The 19,067-nt window shown below is 40.1% G+C and overlaps 1 protein-coding gene across 1 annotated transcript in view; it reads right to left on the bottom strand.

The window, feature by feature from the left end:
• Window positions 1-740: 740 nt before the first annotated feature.
• The window catches only part of FRK (fyn related Src family tyrosine kinase), a 100,344-nt gene continuing 82,017 nt past the window's right edge, over window positions 741-19,067 (bottom strand). Inside the window, exons 4-8 of the mRNA XM_080806997.1 lie at window positions 17,317-17,485; window positions 12,820-12,978; window positions 3,469-3,650; window positions 1,965-2,130; window positions 741-1,576 (exon numbers count right to left, since the gene is read on the bottom strand). Coding sequence (XP_080663123.1) covers window positions 1,365-1,576; window positions 1,965-2,130; window positions 3,469-3,650; window positions 12,820-12,978; window positions 17,317-17,485 — 888 coding nt within the window. The 3' untranslated portion in view covers window positions 741-1,364. The remainder of the gene's footprint in view (window positions 1,577-1,964; window positions 2,131-3,468; window positions 3,651-12,819; window positions 12,979-17,316; window positions 17,486-19,067) is intronic.

Genomic DNA, 19,067 nt, shown 5'->3' with positions numbered 1-19,067 from the left:
TGGAAGGAACACGGGTCCCCATGACAAACCACTGAAGTGGTGATGGTATGGAACCAGCCTTCCAGGTAGAGCTCAGACACTTTCTTCTTAGCCCTTCCTCTATTTTGGATTCGGGTTTCCATAACTGTTCGAATATGTTCCTCTTCTCTTTTAAAGATGAGAGAATGTACTCAGAATCTTATGCTTCCTTGGGGCTTGTTTCATTCATATTGCTTTACAGCAGAGATCTCTGAATATATACTTGATTCTGAAACTGCCTCTGAGAACCCTCCCTAATCACCTAATGGGGCACGAAATTTGATCTACCCATTGCTTAAGAAGACAGTAGCATTCTTACAAAGGTTAACGCACATATAAGATGAGTAAAAACCCCTTTTGTCCTACCAGACAGAAAAATACAGCTTCATAACCAAAGTCAGACATTATTCCTAACCTCTAGATCTAAACTGAGCTTGACCTGTACCGTAATCAATTTAAAACTCCGGCCTATACGCCAAACGTCCATCTTCTTAAAATTATTTAGAAATCCAAGCCATAGCAATCCTACTGCTCTCCTCTCATTTTCCTAAACTATTTTATACTTATTTCTCAGATTTTGCAGGCTATTAGATGTTTCTCACATATTTCCAGAGACAATAACTCATCCGCTTTGCAATCTGATTCTTAACATTAGGAGATTAAAACTAATGTAGATGATTCTCAGATGACACATACCGAGGTACAGAAAAATCCCATCATTTCCTTCCACAAAATGAGAGAAATTTTAATTCTTTTTCTCAACAGCTGCTTCATTTTTTTATGCATAGGAAAAAAATATGTGCAATTACTCCAAGTACAATCAAGTCATTTCACATGGCTTTACCATCATTGTAGTTACAGGATATTTTAAAAGAGAAAAAAAAATCTCAAAGCACAGGTCCTGCTGTGCAGCAAAGCAATCAGATTCCTTCATAATAACAGCCTGATGGGATTCAGCAATCCGAGGAATAATGAATAACCACTTTAATCAGTAAACAGGAAAATGCTACAACAGTCACTGAGTAAAAATTGACTATCATCTGTTGATCCTCTTGATCAGTATTTCAAACAATAAATAGAAATGTAAGTTTTTTTTTTTAAAGAAAAGTAACTGTGTTTATGTGTTTGATTTTTGCCAGACAGTGATAAACTATCATCTTAGACTCTCCTACAGGGTCACCCGTCAATGAAGTGCACATACAATCTTCGCAATACACGGCCAAGTTGACCCTCTCACTTGAATATGTCGAGGTAAGCGCTTCTGGCAGTCGATTAATAAGGCTGTATTTCTGGACTGATTATTGAACTCTTTTGTTACTTCATTATTGAATGTTCTCCTTTAGTGTTCATCTTACAAAGTTGTTTGTATCCGAACATGAAAAGTCTGTTTCAAAATAGTCTTCAAGTTTCCAATGCAGTTTCTCAAATGTTGGCCGTTCCTTAGGGTCTGCGTTCCAACACTCCCACATGATGTTGTAGAACTGTGGTGGACAGTTAGGTGGTTGAGGGAGTCTATAGTTTTGACCCAATACCTGGATTACCTGAGCACCTGTCATGCCTAAATAGCATAGAACGGAACCAACAAAAAATAAGTTAAAGTTCAGGGTCTTAAATTCATAGATAATTATATTCAAGATTACAAAGCAAACTGATTTCCTTGGTGAAGATATGAGGTCTACCATACCCTTCCCAGGCTGCAGATATTAAACTAAATCTTGCAGCAAGTAATGTCTATTAGACCGCAATTCAAGAGCAAAGGAGAAAGAGGCAATAAACTACCTCATTAATGCAAATCATCATCATCAAATTTTATCTATTATGCTCCCACAGGCACATGGTTTGGTCAGCCCCATAACTCTGCCCTCTAAGTCTGGGCGAAGCAGTTAAAGTCACACCTAAGTAAGTGACCTGCAGCAGAAAGGCCCACTTCAGAATTAATTACTCACCACTATAAGGCATTTTGCCATAAGTAATGATTTCATAAAGAAGGATTCCAAATGACCACACATCGGACTTAATGCTGAATTTATTAGCACGAATGGCTTCGGGCGCAGTCCACTTCACTGGCAGCTTTATTTCATGTTTGGATTCATAGATGTCTTCATTACCTACCTGTTAATGCATTAAGGAATCAAGCCAAGTTCAAGTGAGATACAAACACACACACACATACACACACACACACACACACATATATATATATATATATATATATTTTTTTTTTTTTTTTGCTACCCTCGTTCATCTGTAACCTGCTTCACATTAAAATTTAGAGGGAAAAGTCGGGGCGCCTGGGTGGCTCAGTGGGTTAAAGCCTCTGCCTTCGGCTCAGGTCATGATCCCAGGGTCCTGGAATCGAGCCCCGCATCAGGCTCTCTGCTCAGCGGGGAGCCTGCTTTCTCCTCCCTCTTTCTCTCTCTCTCTCTGCCTGCCTCTCTACCTACTTGTGCTCTCTGTCTGTTAAATAAATAAAAAAATAAAAAAAAAAATTTAGAGGGAAAGGGTTCAAAATGATCTTAGTTCAATAGATAATTATAGTAGCAAATTCCAGATCTGGCTTATAAGACTGAGAAATCTATGAGAAAACATTAATAAAATATTATTTAAGAGCCTACTATGTGCTAAAAATAGCACATGCTACACATGGGAGGACTCACGTGTGATGGTCTTTCGCATCTGGTCTTCAGCAAATTAAAAAAAGAAAAAATGAAGGCAAAGTCTATTTCCAGACTTATTGCTGGTATTGGAGAGCCACTGACTTTAATAATTACCATGTTTCACTTTCTAACATTGAAAAGTAGGATACAAATGATTTAAATTAATATATCAAGTCACTGGGGTTCTAATTAACTTATTTAAAAAAGAGATAATGAATTCATGAAGATCAAAAGAGAATCACTTATATGTTGTGTTTCATGTTCCACACCCCTACTTGTGGGGCACGATGTAGAAATTAAAAATTAAATTCAGAGAAAAACACCTAATAGTATGTCACTTATGTCAGTGTCTTTGGGCCTGATGTCATGACACGGGTGAGGGCCAGGAATTAAAAAGTCAGTGATTGCGAAGAATTCTGGCAACGTGAATATTAATTTGACAGAAAGTGAGCAAAGGTGGATGGAGTAACTATACAAAATGTACTGCTTTTTGTAAGGAAAATCGAGACAAACCAAGAGAGGCTCCTGTACTCAAAGGCAGATCATTAATCTAACCTCAAACTTAATCACATACTTTCGCATCTGGTTAGGCATCATTTCCTCTGTTTCTCCTTGGTGAAGAAAGAGAAACAGGAGGTGGTTTATCTGCCAGGCCTTGGGCTACCGAAGTGTTCTACGGAGCACCGAACTTGGAGAAACATTATTTTGAGGAACAGCAGTAAATCTATCAGTCTGCTGGTATGTTAGACTTTTGACCCGTGACAAAACCTAATTAAAACAAAACACAATTCACCTTAAAAACTCTTGCAAGTCCAAAATCTGCAACTTTGTAGATATTATGTTCACCAACCAGGACATTTCTGGCAGCCAGATCTCTATGAATGTAGTTCTGGGACTCCAGATAAGCCATTCCAGAGGCAACCTGGGCGGCCATGTCCACCTGCTGAGTCAGATGGATTTTTGTTCCAGCATCATCTGAGCAATAAGAGAGAGTAAGACGTTGACGTTGGAAAACAAGTGAATTATTGAAGTGAATTTTGAGAATTTTGATGAATGAGCTGTCGGTGGGATTAAGTGTCACAGCACTGATCTGCTGAGCAAAGAAACATAATTAATACAGACCATTCTGTATGAAGGGTTAACGAGGCAACAGTTTTCAGAGTCCAAACACGGCTGTGGCCCTCACTCCCCTGAAGGAACATTCCACAGAGAAGGAAACAACAGCATCACATAATTCGAACACAACTCCAAAGATCTGAAGAGTGCAGGGATTACCATATTTCCACAGCACACATCCCTGACTAATCTCTTCGTGGAAATTGTTTACTTGGTTGCCTCTAGATTTCCTTCAAACATGTCATAGTTTGTTCTAGTCTTTGAGGCTATAAGATGATACCAATTTGCATGGTGGAGCTGATAAAAAGTTCTCATTCTTCCATCATATTGGTATTTTTTTCTTATCATATTGTTCTTAAAAACCAGCTCACTAACAAAAATGAAAGGTCTATCAGTAGTTATAAAATGAGTATGTCATGTTTGTACTCCATTAAGCTTGATACACATTTTTTTTTACTTCCCTTTTATGCCTGTTATTCTTAGAAATAGTTCGCACATCTCTCCAGGCATGGACATGACTTTAATAGACACAGTTTCGGGTGCCTGGGTGGCTCAGTCGTTAAATGGCTGCCTTCGGCTCACATCATGATCCCAGGGTCCTGGGATAGAGGTCCACATCGGGCTCCCTGCTTGGCAGTAACCCTGCTTCTCCCCCTCCCACTCCCCCTGCTTGTGTTCCCTCTCTCTGTGTGTCTCTCTTTGTCAAATAAATAAAATCTTTAAAAAAAAAACCTTTAATAGACATAGTTTTTACCACCACTACTCATCCTATATAACTAAGTATAGGAAAGTTAGGCAGTAGACTCAGTTTGATCATTAGTAGAGAGGTTAGTGTTATTCTGGGCTGACTCTGTGAGGCGGGGTCAGCCATCCCTGGATACTAGTTAGCTGCCATACTGTTAGTAGATGTCTTCAGATTTCTGGAGAATTAAAAAGGTCTCCTATAAATCCAAACTACCAACACCCCTGACTCAATAAGCCAAATATTACCAAAAGTGTATTGAATTCACAGTCAAGAGTCTTAGATACAACTTGACTTGAAAGAACCAAGATGCCCTTCAATGGATGAATGGATAAGGAAGATGTGGTCCATATATACAATGGAGTATTATGCTTCCATCAGAAAGGATGAATACCCAACTTTTGTATCAACATGGATGGGACCGGAGGAGATTATGCTGAGTGAAATAAGTCAAGCAGAGAGAGTCAATTATCGTATGGTTTCACTTACTTGTGGAGCATAAGGAATAACACAGAGGACATTGGGAGATGGAGAGAAGTGAGATGGAGAAATCAGAGGGGGAGATGAACCACGAGAGACTGTGGACTCTGAGAAACAAACTGAGGGTTTTAGAGGGGAGGGGGGAGGGGGATTGGGTGAGCCTGGTGGTGGGTACTATGGAGGGCACGTATTGCATGGAGCACTGGGTGTGGTGCATAAACAATGAACTTTGGAACACTGAAAAAAAATTAAATTAAATTAAATTTTAAAAAAAGAAAAGAGAAGAAAGACAGCTATTTCTCAGGGGTTAGAAAACTGGCTTGAAGCTAGAGTGCCAGGATCTGGATCAGAGCTTTGTCTCACGTTTCTTCCTGACCTCAGGCAAGCTGCTTAACACTCCCGTGCCTCTGTTTCTTCATCTATACAGTGGTCATTGTAATTTCCTTATGGTATCAGTTGTTAAAATGAGAATTAAAATGTGTTAATTCACGTAAAGCACTTAAAGCAGAGCCTGGCACCTAGAAAGAACGGAGTAAATCTGTTTTTACTTATCTGACTGCCTGTTTTTATTATCATTGCTGCTGCCGAAACAGAACTAAACGGTTTAAGAATTGTTAAGGTAGAGATGCATGTGGATTGCCTAAATGGAAATGCCTAAATGAAGACAACATACGGGTCTGGGGCTCACATGCAGCTGAAGATATCAACTTACCGGTCATAGTTTGTGGGGAGGAGTTAAACAGGAAAAGTGAGTGAGACTGTTAGGAAGTGACAGAATCATGACAAACACCAACATTTCAGGTGGACAGAGGAAGATAAACCCATAAGACTGAGAAGAGTCAACCAGAAGAATGAAACGAAAACCAGAGGACAGCGTCCTAACGAAGGTTTTGAGAAAGTCACCACCATTGTCAAATTCCGCAAGTCCAGCAAGATAAGGTCTAATAGGTATTTATTAAATATTACTAGGGAGTCACTGGTGACCTCGGTGGCGGGAAGAGCATTTTCACTGCAGATGCGGGATAGAGGGCAGAACGGGAGCTGAGGACGTGCAGACGGCAAGAGGAGATGTCAATTTCCAAACCCTGGTTGAGAAGGGAAGGCAACAGGGAGTTGGCAGAGGAGAGTATAAGTCAAGGGAAAGCAATTAGCAGGAAATTCACGATTGTGAGGGGCTGTCAGTGATATGGCACTCAGGGAGTTTCTGGAGCGCTGGCCACATTCGCATTGTTGATTTGTACGGTGGCTGTTCCGTTGTTCACTTGCTCACTCTGAATTAACGATAAATTATACTAAATGATGTATGTTATTTAGGTATGCCATCTTTTCAATAAAAAATGAAATAAATAAGGGTGCCTGGGTGGCTCAGTAGGTTAAGCATCTGCCTTTGGCTCAGGGCATGATCCCAGGGTCCTGGGATCGAGTCCTGCATCGAGCTCCCTGCTCAGTGCTTCTCCTCTGCCTGCCGATCCCCCTGCTTGTGCTCTCTGTCAAATAAATAAAAATCTTAAAAAGAAATGAAATAAATAGAGTTGAGTACATTTTTTAAAATGGTATAGATCTAAGCACTGTGTGTGTGTGTGTGTGTGTGTGTGCGCGCGCTCATGTGTGTACATACATATATATTTGGTTTTTTAACACAAGCAGCACATTTAAGTACAATGTGTGGTGAAACTAAGTACTCATTGACCTATCTGTCCTTTTCTTCCTGGGCAAACACTATGTTCCCCATCTTCCCTAGAAGTTAAATTGGGCCATGTCACTAATTCTGTGCACTGCAACGTGTGCAAGAGAGGACGTTCGTCACTTACAGGCCTGATCCTTAAAATCTGTTTTTGTAGCTAGAAGAAATACATTCTGAAATGGCAGAGCCACATGATGAAAGGAGTCTAAATCCCTATGTCACCATTTAAAAAGAGTCATGTAGACGGGCAAGTCTGATGCATATCAAAAATGCATATATTTGTTATGTCACTAAAATATTTGAATTGTATATTATAGCAGCTAACATCAATTATTCAGTCTAAAATGAGATGTAAGCAAAAAGACAAAACATAACTTTTTTTTTTTAAAGACTTTATTTATTGGGGCACGTGGGTGGCTCCGTCAGTTAAGTGTCTGCCTTCTGCTTGGGTCATGATCTCAGGGTCCTGGGATCAAGTCCCAAGTCGGGCTCCCTGCTCAGCCGGGAGTCTGTGTCTCCCTCTCCCCCGTCCCTCCTCTCTGCTTGTGCTCTCTCTCTCAAATAAATAAAAAGATTTTATTTATTTATTTACCTACTTATTTATTGAGAGAGAAAGAGAGAGAGTGCACAGGGGGAGAGGGAGACAGAAAATGTCAAGCAGACTCCACCGAAACATGGAGCCCATTACAGGCTCGATCTCATACCTGAGATCATGGCCTGAGCCGAAATCAAGAGTCAGATGCTTCACTGACTGAGCCACCCAGGCGCCCCAAAGACAAAGCATAACTTAGCGTGCAGCATAATGAGAAAGCATTGCTACTGTGTTCGCCAAAATAGCTATGCCTTTCGATACCAAATTAACTCAATATGGAAAGAAACGTAAAAGTCAACGTAAAAGAAACGTAAAAAAGTCAAGATACACTGGTGACCAGTCCTACATCAAGTGACAGTTTCTAAAATGGTTTCTCATATTCTCTGTCTCCTAGTTTCGAACACCAACTCACTTTTAACCAATAAAATACGGCAAAAGTGATGGGGTATCTCTTCCCAGTGACCAAAGACAGTGTCTGCATCTCCCAGGAACTCTCCTCTCTTGCTCTCTCAATTGCTCACTCTGATGAAGCCAACTGCCATGTTGTAAGTTGCCCTATGGAGAGGGCCATGTACCAAGGATCATAGGGCAGCTTTGGGCCAACACCCAGCAAGGAACAGGCTTCCTCGATCCAACAGCCCCGGAGAAACCAATTCCTGCCAACAATCACATGGACGAGCTTGGGAATAGATCAGCCTCCCCCAGAGCTTTCAGATAACTGAAGCACCTGCCAACACCTCACTGCAGCCTTGGGAGAAACCGGACGTAGAAGACCCAGCTCAGGGGCTCCTGGGTGGCTCAGTGGGTTAAAGCCTCTGCCTTCAGCTTGAGTCATGATCCCAGGGTCCTGGGATCGAGCCCCACATCGGGCTCTTTGCTCAGCAGGGAGCCTATTTCCCTCTCTCTCTGCCTGCCTCTCTGCCTACTTGTGATCTTTGTCTGTCAAATAAATAAATAAAATCTTTAAAAAAAAAAAAAAAGAAGAAGAAGAAGAAGAAGACCCAGCTCAGCTGTACCTGGATCCCTGACCACAGAAACTGAGGTAGTAAGTGCTGCTGTTTTAAGCCACTACATTTTGGGTAATTTGTAGCACAGCAATAGATCGTGAATACGGGTTCACAATAAGAAAATAATGCCAGCGCTATGCGTACGGTTAAAAGCATAGGGTATGAAGCCAGACTTCTGGGTTTAAATTCTGGCTCAACCACCTCAGGTAAGTTATTAACCCCTCCATCCCTCAGTTTCTTCCACCTAAGGAGGAAATGATATATGATTATAATAATAATTCTCATTTCATCAGGTTTTTAGAAGAATGAACTAAGTTAGTATTTGTACACCACTTAGAAAAATGCCTGGCAGAGGCGTCTGCGTAGTTCAACAGGCGATGAACCTTCATCAGTCAGTTAGGCATTAAGCGTCCGATTCTTGGTATCAGCTCAGGTCATGATCGCAGGGTTGTGGGATGGAGCCCCGCATCTGGCCCCGTGCTCAGTGCAGAGTCTGCTTGTGCCTCTCCCTCTCCCCGGGTTCCTCCTCTCCTTCCCCTGCCACTCACGTGCTCGCTCTCTCTCTCTCTCTCTCTCTCTGAAATCGATCAATCAATCAGTCAAGGAAGGAAGGAAGGAAGGAAGATGCGTGGCACATCGTAAATACCATATAGTGTTTTTTTTTTAAAAGAAAAAAAAATTGAATACATATGCACCTCTCTTACCACTACCCCATATGGTTGATTTTCACCACATTTCACCACCTCATTTTATATTTAGAACTATATGAAGTAGTATCATTATTATTTGCTCCCTTTCATAGCAGTTTCTGCCACTTAGAAGAACAGGTAATAAGTTGTAGAGTGGAAAGTCTAGGTTGAAATTTTGTACTCTTAAAAACTATTCCATCCTCCTCCCTAAGACCAACCTTACCCATGATTCCTGAGCACCTGAATGCTGGGGCTACGGTTATAGTCAGCTAAAGAGTATCTCAGTGAAAATACTCCTGTCTACTTCAGTCCACCTAAGTGAACTCCCCACGAGATCGATGAACAACATGTAGGACTTCATTTATTTTAAAAAATATGTATGTATATTTAAAAATGCAGATATTTATTCTCTTTAAATTTCAGCAAGAGATACCCGATATCACTTACCCTCAATGCTTAAGTTTTTTGACAAGCCTCTTCCATTTTGGAGAAATTTATTACAAAAAAGTATTTAGTCAAGCTTAGGGACTACAAAGATGGTTCTATGGAAGAATATGTATGTCATTTCCACTATCAAATACGACATCTAATCCTATTACAGTGGATATAAAAAGTTTTCACTGACAGGCACAACAGAGAAGAAAATTGAGTAATAACACATTTTCTACCCTGAAAGATGGCAGTGGCCTAGGAACTGCCTAAGTAAACCTCAGAACACACTTCTGATACAACAGCCAGTTGTCAAAACTGATATAAAGGTTCACAAGCCTGTGACAATTTATATCTGCAACAAGAAAATATTTTCAATTATGTTCCATTACTCAAGAGGCTTTCATCTTACAACAGTTACTGTGATGGGCTGTTTAAAAGCGGCAGATTCATTTTAACATCACTTTGTTGAATGTAAGCCCTCCTCATTGGGAAAGGATTGTCTGTAATGAGCATCTCTTCATTACTCCTCATGGCTACTAAGTATCTTGGCAAATGAAGGCCTTGGTAAACTTGACCCTGAACGCCCAACTCAGCATATGACAGGGTTTGTGCTCACCTCTGAATAAAACATGTCAACAAACCACAAAAACACTCAATGTCAAAAGAGTTTGTAATTAATAAGCAGATCTTGTCAAGCTGACACCAAGGGTCTCAAAACAAACTCGACCCCGAGTCTTGATATTAGGTTCAGAATAGCCCCCACTTAATTTCTCCATTAATTTTCTCATTCAGTCAGTCAACGCAGAATTAGCGCACACCTTCTAGGTGCCTGCCACTGTTCTATCACTAAAACAAAGAAAAATCTCTGTCCTCGTGGAGTTGTATTCTAGAAGATACTTAAATAGGCCACATAACAAAGTCACACATTATAGGATGACCAGCAACTAAGAAAACAAAAAAATCAGGAAAAAAGCATACAAAGAGACAGAAAAAGGAGAATAAATTTAGAATTCAGAGGGTGACCAGCGAAGGACTCACCATCGTGGTTCTGAGGAAAGACTTGGCAGACGTGAGGAAGTGAGCTACGTGGATATTAATGGGGCGGGGGGTAGGAATTCAGATAGAGGAAGGAGCAAGTGCAAAGGGCCTGAATGAAGAGCAGCAAAGGACAGTGAGGCAGACACAGAGTCAAGGGAGACAAGGGAGACGTTGGGGGAGATGTGGTCAGTGAGGTAATGGAGAGCTGCGCCACGTAGGATTTTAGAGGTCGTACACGCAGAACCCGCAGGAGTCAGTGAGGCTTTGAGCTGAGGAGAGACACATCTGACTGACATTTAAACAGGAGATCTCCAACTCCTGCATGAGGAGAGAATTTGAGGAGCAAGAACCAAAAGAGGGAGACCACTTAGGAAGCTCCTGCACCATCCAGGAGAGAGCTGATGACAGCTTGGACCAGGGTGGGCAGGCAGAGAGGGGGCAAAATCCTGGGTATACTTTGAAAAAAGTCAATTGGATTTGCTAATTGGTTAGGTGGAAGCTGTGAGAAGAAGTAGAGATGATCCAAGAGATTAGGTTGAGTGTTGACATCGTCTAAAAGGAAAGACTACAAGAGTAGCAGATTATTGAGAATAACATACGATCAGTTTTGGACACGTTGTTTTGAGATATTTTTTTAAATGGACATATGGAGTAGAAATTCTGGCTGCTCAGAAACATTTTTTTTTTCCTTTCAGCCAGGTTAGCGGATTGTACTTCGCTACTCCCTCTGACTTGATTTGACCAAACGAAAAGGCACAGGAGTTATCTCTGCATCTCCCAGTTGGAACTCTAAGAGCCAGAACGAGATTAGTCCCATCGCCTTCCCCTGCCAAGGTGATCAAAACACCTGAGGCGTCAACCAATCTATTTTGCACACATGCTTGAGCAAGAAAGAAAGGTCTCTGGGATTTGGGAGAGGGGGTGTTGCTGCATCACACCAAGGTTATCCAGAGAAGCACTGAAGTAGAGTAGTCAAGAAGGCAGTTGGATTTATGATTCTGAAGTAATGAAGGGGTGTAGTTTGAGAAATCTTTGATACATAAATGTTATTTAACCCCGAGACTGACTGAGATTAGCAAGGGAACTAGTGATGTTGCAAAATTCCAAGATATTGAGAGGTCGGAAAGATGAGAGAAATCACATTGATGGGAGAAGGGACCAACGAAAAAGACAGGAGGAAAAGCCACTGAGTGAAGTGTCTTGGAAGCCAAATGAAGGAAGTGTTTCCATTCATTCAAGTCCATTGAAATAAACGCTCTGAATAGGTCTGAGGACTGAGAATTGACTATTAGATTTACCACCATGAATATTACAAGTGACCATTTTTGTTAAACGTGACCCACGATGGCTACCGTACTTTTGTCCCTGGGAATAAGGCAAAAAGTGTCAATGGCTGAGGTCAGTCTTACTCTGATGGCTAATATATTCTGATATGGTTAAATTTGCTCTTTATGCAAAGGAGCTAAGCATATTTTTTTTAACAGCATTTAACAGGCCCACGTTCTTTTTCCCTCTTCTCCACTTTTGCCATTTAATACCATCAGCTTCAAAAGTCACCCTGAAATCAGAGAACACTCTTATCTTTCTAATATCTTTGTTCTATTATTCTCACCTCCCTTTACCTGCACACGCTCCATCAACCCCACTCTGTCATTTCAGGAAAGCCTAGAAAAAAGTCTCTTTTTTAGGCATGAATTATTCTCTCAGTACTTGATCTCCACTACTTTGAACATCTCATTTTAATACTCATTATATCGTTGCGTATTAAATTATTCATTTGCAATAAACATCAAAATTTCACAATGCCCTTAAGTCTTCTCTGACTATAGGAAGCAGATGTAGAAATAAAGCAATAGTATATTTCTGCTTTTTAGTCTAAAAATTCTAATGTTGCCTAGCAGTGGAAGTATTTTAAACACCAACAAGTACGATGTTGTCAAACACTGGCAAAGGAAAAAGAATGAGGGTACCTCCCCCTCTATTGCCCCAAAAGTATTCCATGTCCCCTAATTCTGGGCCATAGAACAAATTGGTCCATGACTGATAATGCTCCATTAGTTATTATAGGAAACAATGCATCATGTAAAACGTCTATTCCTCAGTTTCCTACATTACATTTACGTACTCCACTATGTCGTTTGTGAACAATTTGTTCTTTGCTACATAAATATTTTTCCTCCTTTTGGCACACAGTATATCTCCTATTAAAATGTAGTCGAGCCTTTCAATGTTGAGACATTCATCCTCACAGATATACACATGGTAAATATCCTTTGGGTTACAGAAGGCTTGCTAAATTGACATTTATAGGACTAGCTAAACTAAATTCCTCTTTTTCTTCCTTTTATTAAGTCTTTAGCTTACTTTGGAGATATTCTTGCAGACTTCCATGTCTCATCAACTCTGTAATAATATAAATTGGATCTTCCAAAGTGCAAACAGCATAAAGCTGGATAAGCTTTGGATGTCTTAGGTTCTTCATTATCTGTGCCTCCCTCAGGAAGTCATTTGGATCCATTGAACCTGAAACAAGAAAAGAAGGAAATCACTTTATGTTATTGAGGCATTCCTATCCTCAAAGCAGTCTGGTGGGAATCACCAAGATTGCTTCCTGCTTCTCCGTAAAGTAAGAGCGCTGGTGTCACAAATCTTCAGATTTATCAAAGAAAAGAATCGGTCCAGCCAGGGCAACCTAATAACTAATGTGTGGGTACACCAAGGGGTTGTAATTCATGGGTTATGACCTGTAGGTGAAAAGAGGTGGACGCAGGTCCATATGAAAAATGAAGGGAAAAGGAGTGACTGACAGTCTAATTGATAAGACAAGGCCAGCAAATTAAGAACACAGAGAGAAGACATTCTGTTACCATGAGTGCTGGAGGACACTGAAAGTTTAATTACCGCAGCCAGACCTTTTTGGTCCGGGATCCAGAGAAGACTGATAGCTGCCCTGTCCTTGGTACCCACTGTGGGAACAGCTGGGCAACGACCCTGAAGCAATGACATTCTGCCATATTTATGTTCTTAATTCTGTAGGGATATATGGTATCGGCCAAGCAGAAAACATTCAAGGGCTACACCCAAAACTTAGTGGTTGTTTTTTTTTTTTTCACCAGTCTTCTATGTCTAACTTCAAACTGGTCTTCAACATTTTCTCCAATATTAATATATCTGTAGTCAGACTCTTAGGAGCTTCACAGAACGATAAGGGAGACAGTATTGGGACCTATTTGGAAGAGTCACCTACAATTAAATTGTATTTTAATGGCTCAATGGTTACCATGCAAAGTGTTAAGTAATTAACAAATAAAGTCTAAGAGGAGGAAGGATACCTGGAGCTTACATTTCACTGGTAATTTTTTTAAATCTTTCGTATTTTTTTAGGATATGATGTTTCAGAGACATTACTGTAACTGAAGGAATCCTGTCATTTCACATCTCAGTATTCACCGTGGACAGTGCAAATAACATTTCCACCGATGCTCAAAGGGACAGTTCCATTCATCTATCTCATGATGAAGACTTCACAACTGATAATGGAACCCAGGCATGGGCAAGCTTGGACGTTCTAAGACAACACTGCGACTTGTTTATTAACATGATGTTAAGAAGAGTTAGATGTGACTTGCAGATCGTTTCACATAAAGCATTTAGGCAGTCTGTCCTTTGGTGTTCCCTTGAGCATATAAGTTCAGAACACAGGCTTGGTCAAACTCGGATTCTGATCAAATCTTAGCTCACTTGTGTGATCTTTAGTAAGTTACCAAATGTCTCTGAACTTCAATTTCTTCATCTGTAAAACATGGCTAATAACCCCACTGGTATCATAATATCATCACCAGAAAATAGCAATATCTGGCATAAATACACATATATGTAAATATATTTTTTCAATGACTATTGGTTATGATTTATATTATTATTAATATGCGTACTCCACCAAAAAACCAAACACATCAACTCTAAGTATTTTCTCACAGACTGAGGAGGGAAAGGGGCAAGGACTTGAAAGAGGGTGAAGAGAGAAAAATGACCTATACTCATTTCCATCATGATTTTCTCTGTTCCTCCATTCCATCCCTACCACTGGTTTGTTCCACATAATCAAATAGCGGTGAAATGGAGCTCAGAAGAAAAGAGGCACCTGAAACATAATAAAGGACTTTCTTCTTGTTACAATTAGTTTGGTCTATGGTCAAATATGGATATAGTTGGATTCTCCCCACCCCACCCCCAAAATAATCTGATTCACGAAGCTTCCAGTGATAAAAGCAATTATGATCACCGTTCAGGCAATTTATGTGTACAGTATGCTTCTACGCAAATGCTTTGGTCGCCGTCAGATCCGTGGAATGCAGGACACTCAAATCATCGCCAAATCAGACGATGCACAAGAGCTGGACTCACGGGGGACTTCAGGGGCCTCTGCAGGTGACGTCTACTCAGAACATTCCACGGCTACACTGGTTACAGCTGACCAGCTGCACAGCAGAGACCCAATTTCAACTCAGCTAGTAATGCAACATTAAATATTAATTTTTGCCTGTCATAGCTACTGTGGGAGTTGATTTCAGGCTCGTCTTTATTGCGTGGTAGTCTGCTAAGCAATAAATAGCTGTTGAGATTGATTAATGGCCCCGGTGAAGTGAAGACATTTAACCAATCACCAAAGCTGTTTGCTGCTATTACACTGTAAATCAATAATAATTATTCCTGTTGGAGAGAAAACTATCGTGGCTTTTTTTTTTTAATATAAGAAATGCAATTTTTTGTTGTTGTTGTTCTCTTTTGACCTCCAGAAGGCCTTCCTTAAAGAACAATGTTAGGATGAATAGCTAGCAGCTTCGTTTTTGGAAAAGAATGATTAGATTGGGAAATAAACCTGAGGCTCAACTGTCAACAAGATTAGAATTCAAAATAATATATATGCAGTGATTGGGAACATCTCGGGTGCTGGAATAGATCGTCCTCACCTGGGGCGCTCAACACGACATCTGGCCACTCAGAAGTGCTTCTCCATCACTTGAGAAGGGAGGTGTAGATGCCAAGACAGAAGGGCCGCACTAGCAAATCGCACGTCCGTGGACATCTGCCCGCAGCCCCACTGAAGCTAACATTTAGTAATAAGAACTCACTGCCTGTATTTTATACACATTGACTCATTTTGTCCTCATAAAACCCTGTGAAGTAGGAACTACTATAATTCCCACTTCCAGATGAGGAGATTCAAAAGATTAATAAATCGTCCGACATCACAGAAGCCAGAGCCAAGGCTGAAATCAGGTCTAACTTAGACCAAACTTTATGCTCCTACTATTACACCCGAGAGGCCCAACTTTCTTGCTTCATGGCACCTTCACTGTCTCAAGAATTTTTTTCATGTTGCCCCTAAACCAATATCTAATGGTTCTATTGATTCCTTGGTTAAATCAAAGCAACTTTAAAAGTATTTGTGTTCCAATAAGTTAAGACCCATTTTGAAAAGTAATACAGATAAATCAAAAGAAAAAATAATTTTTTTTTCATTCTTCACCACAATTACTTACTAAAGAGATACATACATTTAGGGGACACAACACAATTTTTCAAGTCATGGAAGCAGAGAGAATGTGGCTCTGCTCATTTCCTGCCCCACAGTGATTTCTGCTTGGATCTTGCTTGTGATCCCAGTCCCCACCAAAAACCCATTTTCACAAAGATATGATGTCAGCAAAAGAATGTAACATGGTCTAATGCTGAACTGTGTGGTATTCAAGCTTACCTCAAAACTTTTAAATATCTGCGACAGCCCTGTGAATTCGCTGTGGTGCCCCAATGTGCCTTGGCACACAGTTTGGGAACCATGGTGTTACACCAGACTGCTATCCAGCAGCACCCAGAGGCTCCAGTTCTGCCACCGGGTGGTTTACTAAACCCTTAAGGATTCTGGGTTAGGTAAAGAAGGAAGGTCCCCCTGAGAACCATATTCTAGCTTCTGGTTATTATTCCTGCTTATGTTATTAGAAGTAGTTGTGAGACAACTACAGTAAAGTTACACTGTCATAGAATGTCACTTCCCTGGGGTGATGCAGTAGTGATAGACATGGGTTCAAATTCCAGCTCTGCCACTGGCTGACCTCACAGTAACAATAATAATAATAATTAAAATAAGAACAGCTTTTCCTGGTCACTTACTGTGAACCAGACTTTATTCAAAGCATTTGCACTAATGACCCTCTTCTTTGTAAATGATAAAACTGAGACTTTGTTTTATATGACTAGTAAGTTTTAGGAAAGTTACTTAATCTTTCTAAATTTTCTTATCCTGCTTTGAAAATGGAGGGGATAATGCCTGGATGAATAAATATGATTTTAGTGTACTTTTCATTTTCCATGATAGGAAAAAGGAAGATGGAAGAAAAAAATAGTTCCTACATTTCCAAATATGAGGGCTTTTAGATGGACCCTTTTACCTTTTAACCATAAATAATTAGTGTTTAATAAAACTGTTTCTCCCTTCAGATACCTGAAGATCTCCAAGGTTCCACTGATTTAAGTATTTTCAGTAAAGTCAGTATTTGTAATGGAGGCTAGGAAAAAATGGGGAGAGGGATAATCCGAATTCTAGAGAAGAGATACTTTGTTGAAATCTTGCCCTGGGGATATCTTAAGCATTAGCTGATCACAGGCACCTGCTCTTGCCTTTATAATCTAAAGCATGTTATCCTTTATTGTCATCTGGTCCAGAGAAAGTGATCACAACACTTGCTTGGTGCCTTCATTGGTTGTCCTGTGACATTGGACATTGGACATTGACAGTAGCAAACTGAGCTTCTAAAAATCAACATCTGACATTTAACCTTTGACATTCTCTGCCCATACCTGGTTTTAATGTTTTCACTGCTACTGAAGTGGTGTTGTTCCACAGTCCTTCCCACACTTCACCAAACTGACCAGATCCTAATCGCTTCAGAAGCTGTATGGACTTGCGGTCTATCTCCCACTGGTCTGCGGTTTTATACGACAAATCAAAAGGCACTGGCACTTGTATCTGTTTCACAGAATAATTAGAATAAGTATAAGAAAAAGATTTGACAATTTTTTGGGTTGCAAATAATAGTCTAGGCACTTTTTTAAAAGACACCATTTTTAAAACCAAAACATTGTACATTTCATTCTCATTGCTTTAAAATGAAAATTCAATCATGGCAGAACCTGTATCCTTGCTCTTTGAGCTGATCTCCCCCCAATTCTTGCTACATCAGGCACCCTGCTGTCCATCTGACCCACCCCACATCCAATGTCACTCCTACATGGGTCTGGGTGACTTTCCTCTGACTTTTTGCCTAGCTAAATCCTCCCAAATTTAAGGCCCATTTGAAGTTCCACCTGATTTGCAACTAATTCCCAAATTCTTTGGCCTATAGCATTTACCATAGGTATTATATATTTTTGCATAATTAAAATGTCCATCTTGTTTCAAATTCACTTATTTATTTGTTCATTCACTCGTGTACTTGTTCATTTAGTAAATACATATTTTTCAAACACCCACAAGGTCCCATTCAGTAAACAAAACAGACAAGACCCCTGCCCTCCTAGAGTTCATCGTCTAGTTCATTATCTACCATCAGAAATTATCTTAGCTGCCAAAATCATCAGCACATTGAATACACAGAATATGTTTGCTTCTTTGTGAACATTTGTCCCCAGCAGAATCCAACAATATTAGTTAAATTGAGTATTTTTTAACCCACATCTTTGTATCAGGTAAGCTATTCTTAGCATGAGCTTACATATTCTTGTGGGTCATTCCTACACCATCTAAGATGCATGTACTTATACCAAAATTGCATGTTCACTTGGCAATATTTAAGTCAATGAATTCCCTGCACACTGGACAAAATTCTTCAGCTTCTACCTGTCCATACAATTTTGGTCAGGTGTTACCAGGAGCCCTTCACTCAACATCCAGACATAAACCACAGGGCTGGTTGTCCCAGTGACAGGACACGAGACCTGAACTCTGGTAAGGAGCTGAGGTTTTGTCCCACACCAGTGCCAGACCACTCTACAACTTTAAATAAGTCAAGGTTAGACATGCCACAACCGATAGATGTAGATAAATTCTATAAATGTTTGGCCCAGCCAAACTGTTAGAACAGTTAGTTAAATGACATCTCTATGCAGACCAGCTAATGAGTCTAGTATTTTCATATTAATACTCTTGAATACAGATCTAAATAAGCATTATATTCAGGCACTTTTTCCCCCTCCAGCCACATCATTAAGTGCTCCAGTGACGGGATACCAGATCAGTTTACTAGTGCAAAGAATGAATACTTTCTGTCTTGAGTGAGTGCCTTAGGTCAGGGTTGGCAAACTTTTTCTAAAAAAGAATGAGATAGTAAGTATTTCAGTCTTTGTGGGTCATGAAGGTCCTGTTGCAACTATTAAATGCTGCTAGTACAGAGAAAAGTCAAAGACAATTTGTAAATGAAGGAACATGCCTATGTTCCAATAAATATTTAGTATTTAAAAAATAAGTGTGGGACAATATGGGCTTGTAGGCCATAGTTTTTCTATCCATGCCTCAGGTAATCAAATGACCTTTTTTTTTTCCCCCTGAACAG

This window comes from Martes martes (genome assembly GCF_963455335.1).
Source record: "Martes martes genome assembly, chromosome: 6".
NCBI classification, from domain to species: Eukaryota; Metazoa; Chordata; class Mammalia; order Carnivora; family Mustelidae; genus Martes; species Martes martes.
Note: the sequence above shows the minus strand (reverse complement) of the source record. Positions and strands in the feature narration are given on the sequence as shown.